The sequence below is a fragment of the Nyctereutes procyonoides genome, unplaced genomic scaffold, assembly GCF_905146905.1.
Source record: "Nyctereutes procyonoides isolate TBG_1078 unplaced genomic scaffold, NYPRO_anot_genome, whole genome shotgun sequence".
NCBI lineage: Eukaryota > Metazoa > Chordata > Mammalia > Carnivora > Canidae > Nyctereutes > Nyctereutes procyonoides.
In genome coordinates, this window is record NW_026575037.1 from 8,821,312 (window position 1) to 8,838,484 (window position 17,173).

Below are 17,173 nucleotides of genomic sequence, written 5' to 3' on the forward strand. Positions count from 1 at the left end.
TCAAGTCCCACGTCGGGCCGCCTGCATGGAGCCTGTTTCTCCCTCTGCCTGTGTCTCTGCCTCTCTCTCTCTCTCTCATGAATGAATAAATAAATAAACAAACAAACAAACAAATTTCAGTCCACTGGAAGTTCTGAAGTTCCCAAGGTTCTAAAGTTCTCTTAAAGGTAAATCATTTAATCTGCCACAGAAACAAGGCCATAGAGATAGAGTTCTCAAATTAATTGCCACACACTGATTTATTACGTAACTTAAAAGCAAAATAGATGTGCCAACCTTTCCAACCTGGATCGCTGTATATGTAGTTCCCTTTGGCTGGAACATCCTGCCCCACCTGGCCTAGGTTACCCCCCTCCAGGAAACCTTTCTCAAGTAATCCTTCTACAGTGTACCAAAGACATTACTCATGGCTTTGTATTTCCATGTTAAGTGGTAAGTACTTATCAGACCTAAGGTGGTTGATTGTGTGTTCTCACACGAAGAAGTCTCTGAAAGAAGAGACCATGAATGCAGTGCCTGGCATACAGTGGCACTCCAAAAATGATTGTTCAAGCAATAGTTATTCAGAATATTAACCCCTGGATATTCTATAGTACCCAGGGTTACAGAAGAGCTTAACAGACTGTCACAGTGCTTTTCGGAATCGGAAAGAACTATCTGTAACCTCTACTTTCTACCTTTTTGTACATTACCTTTTATTATGGATCCTTAACACTTGTCAGGATATCTTCCTAAGGAGGTTGGAATTAAAGGAGTAAGGTAAAGGAATCAACACATATCTTCCTGACTAAATTAAATCAGCTCTTTGAGATCATTAGTCGTAAAAGAAAAACTCCAACCTGACTCAAAATTCTTTGCTAAAACCTATATTCTCATTTTGCACCACCTTACCTGGATTGGGTTTTCCCTGGAACTTGAGTCACTTTCTCGATCCTCACGATGGCTTTTTCCGTTCCACTCATGTGCAGCCTGCTTAAACATGGAATCTGAAAATAAATGTTCACTTTCATGTCTAGTCAAATTCAATGAAACTTGGGAGCTTTCCAGGGCTTTTTTCTCCTGTTTAGTCTTTGACTTGTTAGACTCTAAACTGAAGACATTTTCTTCTACAAGCTTCTGGAGGGTATCATGGGATTTTACTGGGATTTTAAAACTGATCTTCCTTCTTCTGGAATCCTTAATCAACTTGTTGGAATTATAATCCTGAGGAAAATGGATTCTCTTGCATTTCTCCAAAACACATTTTTCAGAACTGTCCCTAAATTTCTTGTGCCTTTCTTTCTTGAGTTCTTTCACCTTCTCCCCCTGAGGAAATACAGGAGGCCATTGTTTTTCACTTGCCTGGACTTCAGTTTTAGGTTGTACATCTTTGGCCATCTTAGGACTACTAAAGTTCTTAATTCCATGGTCAGGTTTACTCCTAACGCTTGTCAACTTAATATCTTTAAAGTCTACATATTTATTTGGCTCTTTTTTAGTTCCATGTGACGAAAGATTCTGTGAAATAATCTGATTAACACTTGAATATGATGCTTCTTGGAGTTTAACAGGTCCTTGGGATGAATAACTGATTTTTGGTCTCCTCCTTGGGGGGTCAGTTTCTACACTCAATCTGTAAAGCAGCACAGAAACCCAAATTACGTTACAATTATACATGATTATACATAATGTTAAACTGTATTATTTCAGTTAGGAAATGACAGAATTGGTCTGACACAAACCTCATAAAAAATAAGAAATGGCTACACAAAGAAGTGAAAGAATTACAAATGGTGCTGGCATAACTGGTCTGCTATTTGAACAAAAACCAAATTTACAGCTTTATATAAAACCAGGTAACATAAATTTCATATAGATTAAACATAAGTTCAAAATAATTACCATAATTGTTACACTTCATATTGATCCTTTAAAAACTATAGGGGAAAAAGATGGAATATTTATCTAATTTCTTAATAGAGAGCTTCCTAAACTTAATAGTGGTGGGAAAAATCACAAAGGAAAATAATAAATGTAAATGACTATTTATAGGGAGTATTGCTGGCTTAGTTGGAAGAGCATGTGACTCCTGATCTTTGGGTCATGAATTTGAGCCCTATGCTAGGTGCAGAGATTACTTAAATAGATAAAATTTTAAAAATAAAGAAATTACTATTTAACTTTAAAACGTTAGCATATTAAAAGTAGTAAAAAATTTTTTTAACTGGGAAATGGTATTTGTTATATATGTGACAGGTTATTAGCCTTAGTAAATGAAAACCTAATCAAAATGTCCTGACTCTAAAATAAGACACAAACAGAAAATTACTAATGAGAAAAAGGGATTGGCTAAGAGATATTTGGGGAATAAAATTTGACTTCCCAAGTAATCGCAGACATTCTAATTATAATAACATACCAATTTCTTCTTTCAGATTAGCAAAGATTTTTAAATAACATTAAATATTGGCAAGAGGTTGAAAAATGGACTCTCTCATGGGAGAAATACAAAATGATATAAGAGTTACACAGAGTGAGGGCCCCTGGGTGGCTCAGTTGGTGAAGTGTCTGACTCTTGATTTCAGCTCAGGTCATGATCTCAGGGTGGTGAGATCCAGCCCCACAACAGGTTCAGCATGGAGCCTGCTTAAGATTCTCTCTCTCCCCTCTCCCTTGGCCCTTGCCCTCACGTGAATCTCTGTTTTGCACTCTCTCTCTCAAAAAAAAAAAAAAAAGAAAAAAAAAAGAAAAAAGGTTCAGTGGGTGGCTTAGTGGCTGAGCATCTGCCTTTGGCTCAGGGCATGATCCCGGGATCCTGGGATCAAGTCCCACATCAGGCCCCTGCAGGGAGTCTGCTTCTCCCTCTGCCTATGTCTCTGCTTCTCTCTCTGTGTGTCTCTTGTGAATAAGTACATTTAAAAATGTTTTTTTAAAAAAAATTTCCACAAAGGAATATGATAATATATTAAGAATTCTAAAAATGTTCATATTCCTCGACTTCCTAGTAATTCCCATTTTAGAAATCTATTCCAAGGTGAAAAAGATTTAAAAATGGACTGAAATCTTTTCTTAAAATTCAGAATTAGTCATAATAGCAAAAAGTAAGGTAACAGGGTAAATACTGAAATTTTGGAAATCACTTAAAAAATAGATCATTGTACCAAATATGATAGAATATCATGGTCATTATAAATGATGTTTATGAAAGTTTTCAATGATCTAACAAAACATATTGAAATAATATGAAACAAAAAAATCAAGCATGGCACAAATCTATATACAATGTGGTCTCAACAATTTAAATAAGCACAGTAAAAATGTCTGTAGAAAAAAATATGCTAAAATGTTAGAACTATCAATACCAAGAGGTGATATTTTTCTGCTTTATAAAAGTAGGTATTACTTTGTAGTCAGAAATAAAGGTGGAAAAAAAAGAAATAAAGGTGAAAAGATTTCAATGAAACACAAAATATTCATTTATATCAATAAATCTTTGAGTACCTTCTAAGTGCCTGTCACTCTGATAGACCCTGGAGAGAGCGTGGAGGATATATCCAATAGTGCTCTGACCCCAATTAACTTATAGGCTGGTGGGGGAGAAATTACCTTATCAGGTAATTATATACTAGCAAACTATAAATACCTCAGAGTTTTTATAAGCGTTTTTTTATTTGAGAGAGAGAGAGTTCGAGCAGGAAAGACGCAAAGGGAGAGAGAGAGAGAGAGAGAGAGAGAGAGAAGCAGACTCCCCACTGAGCAGGCAGCCTGTTGCTGAACTTAATTCCAGGAACCTGGGATCATGACCTGAGCCGAAGGCAGATGCTTAACTGACTGAGCCGCCCAGGTGCCCTTTGATAGGAGTTGTACCTGAGTCTTAATCGGGTTTTATTTTCTATCTCTTCCTACAAAAAGACTGCCAATTATTATTTGTTAGTAAATAATGATAAAATAAAACTTAAAATTCTAATAGGACTTTGGCTTCTAATAGTATACCATGTTTAAGATGTCAACTATATTAAAGAAATATCAGGGGAACAACACATAAAACATAACTAAAAAATTTCAATGGGACCCTGTAGTTCTCTGGGCATTTTCACATCCCTTTTCATTTGTTCTTCACAGCAACCCCATGCTGCATATTTTACATCTATGCACCATGGCTGTATGGTTATAATTAATGAAAACTCAACAATACTATTTAAAAGACCAACAAAATTAAATCTTAAAATTACCTATCAACTAGTCTTGCAAAATGCTAGACTGTGATTATGCAGTTTTATATCTGTAACCCAAAACACTAAAATTCTAAGATCTTTTTAAAATATTTTATTTCTTTGAGAGAGAAAGAGAGAGACAGAGATAGTAAGAGAGAGCATGAGCAGGGGGAAGGAGAAGGAGACACCCTGCTGAGCAGGGAGCCGAATATGGGGTGGGGCTTCCCCTAACTCCTTGTTTTCAAAGAAACTGATTTCACCAACTTTTATCATATGTTATACTTTTATACTTATTTATCACATTAGTGGCAAGAAATGCCTTTACCACAAAACTCTCTGAAATTTTTATCCAAAGAACATAGAAATTAAAGAAAAATAATCACTATTCCTACCATTATTCCCCAAGTTCTCTAGCTGTAGCCATATCCTATTTAATTAACAGTTCTAAAACCATACCAATTCAATAAGTGACATATATAAAGGTAATTTACCTTTAACATTTCTAAACGAGCCACACAACTTCTTCATTACATGTAACAAAGTTATGTATCTTATAAGCATGTGTCAAAAACAAATCACCTGAGATAAAAACCTGCATTTTACTTGAAAGTCTCATTTACATAGCACAGAACTATGACAGATTTCACTCAACTTTTTATCAAACCTACACTAATATTTTAAAAATTCAATAATCGGGGCACCTGCGTGGCTCAGTTGGTTAAGCATCCGCCTTCAGCTCAGGTCATGATCCCAGGATCCTGGAATTGAGCCCCACATCTTCTCCTTCTCCCTTTCCCTCTGCCACTCCCCCTGCTTGTGCTCTCTTGCTCTCAAATAAAAAAAAAATCTTTTTAAAGAATAATCATAAACTATACTATATCTAGAAATACTGGCATCCAAATTAGCATTAATCAAAATAAAAAACTTTGCAAATCAAAATATTTGGTCTCATAATTCTAAGCCCCCAAAAGTCAAAGATATCAAAAAAAGGGGGGAATTTACCTTTTCAGTTCTTGTCTTCTTTTTATATCACGGTATAAAATGTCTGTATGATCTGATTTCTGAAAGAAAAAAGGTATCATTTAGAAAATATAAATTGTGACTGACACTATGTTACAGCAGAAAGAGATTGAGAGACAATATATTTTTCCACATCTAAGTGTTAGTAAACAGGCTGACATAATAATTTATTTCATCCTTCCAATAATCCTATGAGACAAGTATTATCATCCCCATTTTACAGATAAAGTACTCAAGGCTCAAACAGAGCAAAGTATCTTCCTCAACATTATAGAGCAAGTCAGCAGCAGAGCCAGGATTGAAACAAGCTCTTTCTACTATCTCTACTCTCCACTCTGGGGATAAGAGAAGGCATAAGAGAAATTAAGAGAGAAATAGGATATAGCCCCTGTCCTAAAGACTTTAAAGAATAGAGAGAAGTAGAGGAATATGTATGAATAATCTATGGAAGGACATACCTAAGTGTCAAAGCAGAAGAATATACAATAAGTTTAAAAGAGGGGAGGTGGGCAGGGGGATGGGGTGACTGGGTGATGGGCACGGAGGAGGGCACTTGACAGGATGAGCACTGGTGTTAGACTATATGTTGGCAAATCGAACTCCAATTAAAAAAATCCAAAAAAAAATAAATTGTAAAAGAGTTCAAAACATCAATCACCAAAGTTTAGAACATACTTAAGTGGAAAAAATATATGCTAAAGATTGAAAACAGATTGAATAAAGATTAATGAGTAAAAGAAAAAGGTTTTCTCAGCTGAGAAAGCTTAGGCATTCTAAGAAGCTGGAGATGATTGGTGTAAATTCAGCAGAGAGAAAATAAACCAGCCTAGTAAGAAGCAGAGAGGCTATTTTTGGGAAGACAAAAGCAAACTGGCTAAGGTGTGACCAAATTTAAGATGGTCCTGAATGACAGACTAAAAAGTGAGGAAAGATTTTTAACAAGGAGAAATATATTGAAATCTTTTGTTTTAAGGTTAATATAGAAACAATAAATTGAAACAGTAGTGTCATGATACCAAAATAAACAAATCCTTAAAAACAATTCTGGGGACGGCTGAGTGGCTCAGCAGTTGAGCATCTGCCTTTGGCTCAGGGCATGATCCTGGAGTCCCGGGATCGAGTCCCACATCGGGCTTCCTGCATGGAGCCTGCTTCTCCCTCTGCCTGTGTCTGTCTCTGTGTGTGTGTCTCTCATGAATACATAAATAAAAATCTTAAAAAAAAAAAAAACAATTCTGCATTCACACAACTTTCACAACTACTTTCTCTTATTACCCATAACAACCCTGCAGGTATCCTAACATACACCTAACTTCAACTTGGATGTCGTGAGTCCTCACTAACCACCCAAGCACTAGCTTAATGTGTTTTTAATTATTTGCATGACTGTGGACTTGGCTCTGTTACTATAAACTATTTTGTGTCCTTGGACAAGTCACAACCTCCTGGATCTCAATTTTTAAATGTGAAAACACAAACACTACATATCTGCCTTGACTACCTCTAAAGGATATTGTAAAACCAAATATAACCATATATGGGAAAAGACTTAAAAACTCTCTTAATATTTGCAAATGACATATCAGATAAAGGGCTAGTATCCAAGCTCTATAAAGAACTTATCAAACTCAACACCTAAAAAACAATCCAGTCAAGAAATGGGCAGAAGACATGAACAGACATTTCTCCAAAAAAGACATACAAATGGCCGACACATGAAAAAATGCTCAACATCACTTGGCATCAGGGAAATAACAAATCAAAACCACAATGAGATACCACTTCATACCAGTCAGAATGGCTAAAATTAACAGGTCAGGAAACAACAAACATTGGTGAGGATGCAAAGAAAGGGGAACCTTCTTATACTATTGGTGGGAATGCAAGCTGGTACCTGGAAAACAGTATGGAGGTTTCTCAAGTATGGAGGTTCCTCAAGAAGTTAAAAACAGAACTACCCTACAGCCCAACAATTGTACTACTAGGTATCTACCCCAAAGATACAAATGTAGTGATCCGAAGGGACACTTGCACCCCAATGTTTATAGCAGCAATGTCCACAATAGCCAAACAGTGGAGGGGGCCCAGATGTCCAATGACAGATGAAGGGATAAAGGAGATGTGGTGTATACTTACACACAGGCACACACACACACACACACACACACAGGAATATTACTCAGCTGTCAGAAAATTTTACCCTTTATATCAACATAGATGGAAATGGAGGGTGTTAGGCTGGGAAAAATAAGTCAAACAGAGAAAAACAATTATCATATGGTTTCAATCATCTGTGGGTTGTAAGAAACAGCAGAGAGGATCATAGAGGAAGGGAGGGAAAACTAAATGGAAAGAAATCAGAGATAAACCATGAGAAACTCTTAACTACAGGAAACAAACTGAGGCTTGCTGGAGGGGAGGCAGGTGAGGTGATAGGCATTAAGAAAGGCAAGTGATGTGATGAGCACTGGGTGTTGGTGATGCAACTAATGAATTGCTGAACTCTACATCTGAAACTAATGTACTATATGTTGGCTAATTGAATTTTTTTTAAAAAACCTCTCAATTTATATCCATGTTGTACCTCACATGATAGAGTCTATCAGCATAAAAGAAGAAGTAATTTGATAAATGCTTTTTTGGTAAGAAGGAAGGAAAAAAACAAACACTGGTTTTCTTTCTATTGGCTATCATGAAGTATAAAAGAAAGAAAAAATGAGTAGAAAAGTAGTCGGAAATTTACATCATAAATATTCTAATTAAACGTTAAAACTTTAATGTCTAGTGTTAGTTACAGTACATAAACACTCACCAGTTTTCTCTTCTCTGAAGAAACAGACCTTACACAGCAAACTGAACTAGAACTTGAAGTTTTTTTCTCTTTCTTATCCTAAGAATGCCATTCGGAAAAAAGGAAAGCACAAAATAAAGCACAGTATAAGACAATATTATTTAATCATTGTGATTATAAACTAACACTCTTTCTACATTAATAAACTTCGGGGGGAAAATGTTTAAAGACACACAAACTTTGGTAAGAGGGAGATACACTTAACTAGAAGGAAAACTCAAGTAGAAATCAAAAGATCTGGGTGCTCTTAAATTAGGGATGAGATGAGAAACAGGTGCTACAGCAGAAGGCTAGCTGACAGCTCAGCTCAACCTGAGAGGTGGTGGCATTGCCATGGTGGAATTTAGTCTTCTACAAAGTAAAGCCATATCTAGTTATTTATATGAATTTCAAAATTCAGTAGACCCAGGACAAATGTATTTTGAATACCTACCATGTACCAAAGACGTTCTAGACAGTGGGGACAGATTAATGAAAAAACAAAAGTCCCTGGCTCCCATGGGAGGTTAAAATTTCAGGCATGAAACTGTTTATTTACAAATAAACAAGTAAAATATTTAGTGTGTCAGACAATGTGATGGAGACAAATAAAGCAGAGGAAGAGGGCAGGAAGAGCTGGGAGGTGGGGGTGGAGGCAGCTGCAATTTTAGAGTAGTCAGAAAAGGCCCCACTGATAAACTGACACTTGACTGGAGATTCGAACAAGTGAAGAAGAAGCCACGTTGGGGATCACTGGATGGCTCAGCGGTTTAGCGCCTGCCTTCAGCCCAGGGCATGATCCTGGAGACCCGGGATCAAGTCCCACGTCGGGCTCCCTGCATGGGGCCTGCTTCTCCCCCTGCCTACATCTCTCCCTCTCTCTCTGTGTCTCTTATGAATAAATAAATAAAATCTTAAAAATAAATAAAAATAAAAAAAGAAGCCACGTGAATACCTAGGGAAAGAGTTTCCCATCCAAGGGCTTATTGGAATAGTAGCAAGGAACCACAGAATGGAGAAAGCAATTGAAGAAAGAGAGGGAGACCAGATGGGGAGAGTAGGTTGTTTTGTTAGCCATAGCTAGGACTTCAGCTGTTATTCTGGCTGAAGTAGGAAACCACCAGAAAGCACTGATCAGAGGAGTGACATGATCTGACTTACATTTTAATAGGATCATTCTGGGCGCTTGTTGAGAAGAGAAAAATGGGAGGCAAAGGTGGAAGCTGAGAGAGAAATTTGGAAACCACTGGAATAATCTGGGGAAGAAAGCTGATTGTCTGGATCATGGTGATAGCAGAGAACATAGACTTGGTATTAAGAGAAACCTGATAAATTTGCTGATAGATGGATGCAGGTAGGGGCTGACAACCAGGATTTTGGCTCAAGCAAATGAAAGAATAGAACTGCAACTTACTAGTTGGGAAAATGAAGCTGGGCACTTGAAAGGTTATAGTTTAAGAACATGAGGAGGAATCAGCAAAGGACACTTCGAAGTAGTCACCAGTGTAGAGGAAAATTAGGAGAACATGTTGTCTCAAAAGCTAAGTGAAGAAAATGTTTCAAGGAGAAGGTGTAATTGGCTATCAGATTAAGTCTGAAAATTGACCAATGGATTTAGCAACATGGAAACTATTGCTGGCCTTGACGCAAGCCCATTTGGAGGAGCACCTGAAAAAGTCTGATTCAAGTAGGTTAAGAGAGAATAGAAGGAGAATTGCCAATGGTGTGCCAATTATTAGTGCCAAATGGGGGATTATATAAATCTAAGACACCATGGTACTGCATGGCCATACTCCAGATCCCCTTTCCAATTACCCCTATACCTGGGAGGCCAAATTAGTAATTAGAAAGTTAGTAAGCAAAGAGGTATTTTTTTCACTATTTTTGAACTGCAAAAAAAGGTATCTTTGGGTTAGTAAATCAAAATTCTTACTTCTATGTCAAAGTTGGGCGATGCAGTGGTGCCTTTCCTCTGAGATTTCTCTTTTTTTCCACAAGATTCTTTGTTGGACATTTTGAAAAGCTAAAATAAAAAACACATTAGGTGTTTCTGGTTTTTTTGTTTTTGTTTTTTACCACCACCACAACAAAATACATTAGAAATCAGTCTTCCTTCAGTTTTATAGACTGGAATTTTACAAAATGATCTCCATTTTCTAACCATTCCCAAGATAGCAGGATTCTCTCATTGTTCCACTTTATTTCACTTATAGTCTCCCTCATAATTATCTCTTCCTGTCTTTCAGTTTCATCTACCACCTTTTTAGGAATGACTCTCAGAACAGTGCCTTTAGCGCTGACCTTCTCTCTCAAGCTTCAGATCACCATTTTCAACTGCCTACAGGACTGCTGTATTTTGCCCAACCTACGCTTCAGAACCAATTAGTTCTAAGTCTTTATTTTCCTGACACACCCTCCACTCTCAACTTAGTGTGCATCAGAAGCATCCTGGGCTGGAATCAAAAGGCCAGAAGAGACTGGGAACATCATCAGGTTTGTTGGGATGGGAAGATACAAAAGAAGTCTAGCAGAAAAGCCCAAAGAACAGTTTATTGCTGACAGTAACACATACAGAAACTATGAATATAAGAAAGGCTAGAAAACAGGCAATTGCAATTACTCATAGTCAATCACAAGCACAGTAAGTGAAGTTCTATAAAATAACACTAAATCAAACTTTTGGAATGCTTCGATGAATATAAAGAGAAGTCAGAAAAATGAGTACAGCTAAGAGAAAGCCTAATAATAAAAATTAATAAAAGAATTTAGTATCAACTTCTAAGAACAGATTCTAAATTATCCAGAAATTTTGCTTTGTAAGGTAACGTACAGCAGCAACTGAATTCACAGCTGAGCTTCCAGATTAGAGTAATAATCCTCTTTTCCCCTTCTTGTTCCAAGAATTCTATTCCATGTCGGGGAAAGGTACAATAAAAAATTATAAATTCCATGAAATGAATTGTTTAGAGGCAATGGATTACTTATAATGTTAACTTTTACAATTTAAACTGATCCATCTCACGTTGTTCTTTTGACTACAAAATAAGACTAAATTTAAGCCTTTCATCCAAAAGCCAATTGAAAAAAATCACTGCAGATAGTGGTCTATAAAAGGAAAAACACATACATGCTTCCTATGACAAATGTTTTATATTAATAAAGATGTGAAATTCATGTTGATTTTATGAAAATCAAAATATAAACTCAAAGGGGAGATTTCCCGTGCTGGCCAGCCTCCAGAGTGGCTCCTGATGATTTCTGCTGCCCCGTACTCACAATCTCATATAGTCTTCTCACAATAAATAGAGCTGGCCTGTGACAGCAATAGGAACTGCCATATGGCAGTACGTGGCTAGGTCACTGTGACTTCTATTTTTCTCTTATTCTAGGGAAAGCCAGCCACCATATCATAAGGACATTGGAGAAGCTCACCAGCGAAGAACTGGATGAAGCCCCTTGCCATGCATGTGAGTGGGCCTGCTTTGAAGCTAATCCTGCAGCTCTAATCAAGCCTTTGAGTGGAAGCATCCCGGGCTGAATATCTGCACTACAACCTCATAAGACTCAGAACCAGGTACACCCAGAAAACCACTTCTGAATTCCTGACGCACAGAAACTGTGAGGTAATGTTTACTGTTGTTTTAAACCACTAAGTTTTAAGATAACTTAGACAGCAATAGATGAAGAGTACACTCACTTAATTCTCCAAACTTTAAAGACTCCTTTCTTTAGGATGTCTCAAGAGCAGAGACCACACTTAGAAATTCTTATTAAAATTCTCACACCCTAAGATCTAATCCTTTTCATCTTCTGGTTTCCAGCTAGTGTCAAAATAATGAGACTGATGGAGTGAATCAAGCTTTCCATGAACCATCTAGCCTTTTGGAAATAAGAGAGAGAGAAAAAAAATCAATGATGCTTGGGTGAAGCACAAACAGAATTAGCCACTATTCATTCCTATAAATTATAACATGTCATTTTCCCATTTTTTTTGATTAACTGTTAAGAGCAGTGAGGTAGGTAGTCACGCATTCAGGAAAACTAGTTAGAAGTTGGGGTGTGAGCTCGGTGGGTTGAGCATGACACTCTTGGGTTCCGCTGGGGTCCTAATCTCCTGGACGTGGGATCAGCCCCACTTCCAGCTCGGCACTAGTCTAGGAGTTTGCTTGGGATTCTCTCCTCCTCCCTCGGCCCCTCCCCTCCCCCTACTGGCTGCTCGCGCGTTCTCTCTCTCTCAAAATAAATAATTTTTTTAAAAATTTTTTTTAGTAGAGGTTGGAGGCGCTATGAGGACTTTAGAACTATGACTCACTTGGGGAGAGGGGAAAGGAAAACAGCCTCCAGATACATTTCCTAACTACTTCCCACTTGCTTTCCCACTCCTGGGATCTAACTACATTGATTGAGCGAGTTTAGGAGGTAGCAACTAAATTCTGTTACACTTTCAAAGTGCCAAATAAGGGGGACGCCTGGGTGGCTCGGCGGTTGAGCACCTGCTTCCAGAGCAGGGCGTGATCCTGGAGACCCGGGATCGAGTCCCACGTCGGGCTCCCTGCGTGGAGCCTGCTTCTCCCTCTGCCTGTCTGTCTGTCTCTCTCTCTCTCTCTCTCTCACTCCTGAATAAGTAAATAAAATCTTAAAAAACAAACCTGGGAAACAAGTAGGAAACAGGAAACAGACCGATGAGAGAGGCGGGCGTTAAGTACCAGCTTTACTAACCAGGAAAGCCCAACCGGAGGTGTGAGCCTCCTCGGACCTGCAGGGGCTTCCCTCTCCTTTCCTGATGCCTGGAACATTCGGACCAGTCCCAGAAAACTCAAAGTTGTCCTCTGCCGGCGCCGGTGGGCTTGGCTGCGCGAGGCTTAACCTCAAGCAGGTGGAGAGCAGAGGGAAGAGACCCCCGAGGGGAGTGGGAAGGGGATGCCGTGGGGCATCTGAATCGCATCAGGCAGGTGCCGCAAGGCTCCGCGCGCCCGGGTGTCCAAGTCCAAGCGTGAGGTGCGCGCGCACACACACGTCCCTACCTACGCGGCCCCTGCAACCACAGGACGGCGCTGACGAAAATAGGAATACGGAGGCTAAAGCAAAATAGGGACAGGAGGAGAAGCGTTCGGGTGACGGTGCGAAAGGAGGCGCAGACCCCAATTCCGAATCAGCCAGCCCCGCTAGGAAGCTCGTCAGCTGCTCGCAAGCCGCCGCGGCCCACGGGCTCCGCACAAACCAACCGGGCGCAGCCCAGAGGCAGCGCGGCCAGAACCACACCCTTCACGGAGCCGGCTCAACCCCGGATCCGCCTACAGAGCCGCCCCGCCCCGGCTCCAGGGGCCTCCGGAGTCCTCCGACCGGCCGGCCGCCCCCCGCTCCGCTCCCGGAGGGAGACAGGTGGGAACCCGCTCGGCAAAACGTCAACTAGCGCCCCAGTTACCTTACCTGCGCCCGCAGCGGCGGCGGCGGCGGCGGCTCCCGAGGCCCAGGCCAAGGAAAAGAGTCCCCCGCCCCCCCCCCGGACCCGATGCCCGCTGGGAAATGTAGTCCGGCTCTCGGACCCTGGCTACTATTCGAACGCTCCGAGCGTTTGTTTAGCTTTGCGTTTACTTCCTCCTGAGGGCTTGGAACGCCGGCTCCGCCCCCCCACCCCCACCCCCAGGTGGCGCGCTGCACCCTGGGTATTGTAGTCTTGATTCGCTGCCTTCGTTGACGGCTGGAACGGGGACGCACCGTGGAAGCCGAACTCTCTTACCTCATTGGACGCGGTCCCCGATACGTTTCTGCGCAGGCTGTGGTGGCGTCGTAACGCCTCGGGGAAAGGGAAGCGCCCCGGACCGCGAATCGCTGCCTCTGGCTTTTTATTTTTCTGCTGACAGGATTTGGTCACTGGTCCTTCGTCTTTTGTCTGTTGCACGCATCCAGCCCTTCCCACTTGCTTTCCCACTCCTGGGATCCAGCCCTGTGGGCGCTCACGCCAGTTCCCTCACCCCGCCGTGTGCCCCTGCAGGTCCCCGGGCGGGCCTGGCACGGAGGCGGTAACTATGGAGAACATGGCGGAGGAGGAGCTGCTGCCCCCGGAGAAGGAGGAGGTGGAGGTGGAGGTGGCCCAGGTCCAGGTCCCGACCCCGACCCCGGCCCCGGACTCGGCTCGGGTCCCAGCTCCGGCCCCGGATTCGGCCCCGGCCTCGGCTCCGACTCCGGCCTCGGCTCCAGCCCCAGCCCCCGCCCTGGCCCAGGCTCCGGCCCTGTCCCCGTCCCTAGCCTCTGCCCCTGACGAGGCGGAAAGCAGTAAGTGCAGGAGGCCTAGATCTTTCTGCCGCCACAGAAGCGAGAAAGTGCGCCTTGCCGGGGAGTAGGGGAGGCCCTTCTTCCCTACTGGCTTTTATGGGGGGCGGGGGGAGGCAGGTTTAGGGATGGGGGGCGGGGGAGGAAGGGGGGACCCGTGTCGTGGGCCAGGCGGGTGCAGAGTGGGTGCGGGCATCTCCAGGACCCTCGGGGACCTCATGGTGACGGATCTGGGGAGGGCCAGGAGTGCTGCAGATAAATGGAAATGATGAGGTCGAGGGCTTCTTCGTTAAACGGGGTGGGGGGGGGTGTCTTTTTCTACGAAAACCGTCAACACCTAATTTGGTGTGTGCATGACTGTAAGTTTAAGTAGAGGTTCTCATTATGTGTATGTTACATTTCAAAGTCCACAAGACAAGGTTCACTGCTCATGAACTTAGTATATAATTTCACTGCTAATGGTTTGAGAGAGGAATAAACGGTAATTTAATATACAAGTAAATTTTATATCTTTATAACTGGGGAGCGGGGGGGAATAATAATTTGGTAGTTTCCCTCCCAGGCCCGTCTGCCATCGTTCGCTAAGTCCTTCGGAATGTGACATGGTGACCGAGGCACCCTGCTTACTGTAGTAGGGCCCCGCTGCCAAGGTTGAGGAGCCATTGCTATCCATCAACTGGCTTCTGGGCCCCGTAGGCACCAGTAGATGGGTTTCGAAGCATTTGATTTTCTTTAGCAGCTTGGTTTCTCAAAAAGAATTTGAGGCTGATAAGGTAGTTTAAGAAAGGGTCGATTACATTGTGGATGCCTTCCCTCAGTCAGAAATACCAACCGGGTTTTGTAGTCCATTCCATCAGAAGTGAACTGTCGAAAATTAATAATAGCCCGTATTATTGTGCTAACGTGTGCGCTTGCATGTTTTCTAAGTGGTGATTTATTAGGACCATAAAGAGTAACACGTAAGACTCTTCCGAACACTTTTAAATGTAAAGTCTAAGCAAGTTGTTTTTTTTTTTTTTTAATTGTTTTGTGGTCCGTGAGTTGTCCCTTAGGCTGTTTCTGATTATAACAAAATAAATTAATTCATTTTCTTTCCTACTTCCAGGACAGTTGCGAGGTTAATATCTATACAACACTGGGTAGTTGTAATGGACTAGAGTTATTTTGCGATTTTTAAAGCCACACATAAAAATTGTTATAGTAGGTTAAAAAGTAGAGCTGAACACAGAAAAGGCAAAGACAGCGTGCCTAAGGTGGGACGCTCAGATTGGAGCTTGTACCTGCAAAACTACAGTGAGGAGGAGTGGCACACGCCTCCCTTCCTCACCTCTAGATTGGGTTTGCTTATATGAATCAGAATTGGTCCACCAGCTTTAGGGAATGCATGCTTTCTCCACCTCCCCCACCAGAAAGAATGTTAAACATAATTTGGGAAGATTTAGAAGTATGTGATTCAAAGGATGTATGATGTTTGAGAAACCAGAAAAATGCATTCCTGGGACAAATGTGTAATGATTGAGAAATCTGAAATACATTAGAAATATATATTTTTTTTTAAATCTTTTTTTTTTTAATTTTATTTATTTATTTATGATAGTCACAGAGAGAGAGAGAGAGAGAGAGAGGCAGAGACATAGGCAGAGGGAGAAGCAGGCTCCATGCACCGGGAGCCTGACGTGGGATTCGATCCCGGGTCTCCAGGATCGCGCCCTGGGCCAAAGGCAGGCGCCAAACCGCTGCGCCACCCAGGGATCCCCGAAATATATATTAATCACATTTTAAAAGTTATATATGGTCTAGTTAGTCCTTTGAAATCAGTCTTTACTAGGCAAGGTGAAGATGGCGTATCTGAAATAGAACTGAAAAATGAGGAAAAAGCAGAAGTTGTAAAAGAGCCTCCTAGTATCTTGGATTCATCTGGTTTAACAAGAGGTTTGCTATTGACTTCAGAATTATTAGTGTATTACAAAAAGTTTAAGTACATATTGTCTGATATCTATTATCTGAACCAGAAACTTATTTGAGAGGTATACATACATGGGCATATCATGAATCTTTAGACAGATCTTTGAGAGTTTTAATTGTGGGCCACAGGATTTTCATTGTTCTCTTGTGACTTATTTTGTACGACTTAGAATGATTTCCATAAGCAAAGGTTTATATAGTACTATATAATTTCACATACACAGACCTTTGAACTTTGGAAGCCAAAAGCCTTATGATTGCAAATTGAAAGGACTGATTTGTACATGTGGATTTATTGCCTGAATCTTATGGTCTCACCTAGCAATTAAGTTTTTGGTCATATGGGAAAAATTTTGCCTATTCATACAACTTTCATCTCATAAAGTCATTTGAACAATACACCTAGTAAAACAAGTTAACCAGTAGGATTTGTTGCTCTTTGTATTTCTCATTTAAAAATGAGGTAAAGGGCAGCCCTGATGGCGCAGCGGTTTAGCGCCGCCTGCAGCCTAGGGCGTGATCCTGGAGACCCGGGATTGAGTCCCACGTCAGGCTCCCTGCATGGAGCCTGCTTCTCCGGCTGTGTCTCTGCCTCTCTCTCTGTCTCTCTATGAATAAATAAATAAAAAATCTTTTAAAAAATAAAAATAATAAAAATGAGGTAAAGATTTGTCTTTTAATAAATTTGAGCAGGAATGTCTGTCTGATAGTGCTGAATTGAATTCCAAAAATATTGACTCAGGGTGCTACTGCACCAAAAAGAGTAATGATTTTTAAAAATATTTAACAAAACATAGTGCCTGCTGTGTGCAAGATACTGCACTAGGTGCTTAGCCATTGCAAAAATGAGGGAGGCATACCCCCTGCTGTCCTGTTTATTTGTGGGGGGAGA

At 41.0% G+C, this 17,173-nt stretch overlaps 2 protein-coding genes across 5 annotated transcripts in view; one reads left to right on the top strand and one right to left on the bottom strand.

Moving 5' to 3' along the window:
• SWT1 (SWT1 RNA endoribonuclease homolog) overlaps nt 1–13,532 on the bottom strand; it is a 93,585-nt gene extending 80,053 nt beyond the window's left edge. For all 4 annotated transcript variants that reach the window (XM_055319483.1, XM_055319482.1, XM_055319481.1 and 1 more), the window contains exons 1-5: nt 13,474–13,532; nt 9,977–10,066; nt 8,026–8,103; nt 5,196–5,254; nt 892–1,612 (exon numbers count right to left, since the gene is read on the bottom strand). In XM_055319483.1, coding sequence (XP_055175458.1) covers nt 892–1,612; nt 5,196–5,254; nt 8,026–8,103; nt 9,977–10,057 — 939 coding nt within the window. In that variant the 5' untranslated portion in view covers nt 10,058–10,066; nt 13,474–13,532. The remainder of the gene's footprint in view (nt 1–891; nt 1,613–5,195; nt 5,255–8,025; nt 8,104–9,976; nt 10,067–13,473) is intronic.
• A 270-nt stretch (nt 13,533–13,802) lies between these two features.
• TRMT1L (tRNA methyltransferase 1 like) overlaps nt 13,803–17,173 on the top strand; it is a 35,835-nt gene continuing 32,464 nt past the window's right edge. The window contains exon 1 of the mRNA XM_055319345.1: nt 13,803–14,319. Within this exon, the coding sequence (XP_055175320.1) occupies nt 14,073–14,319 (247 nt within the window). The 5' untranslated portion in view covers nt 13,803–14,072. The remainder of the gene's footprint in view (nt 14,320–17,173) is intronic.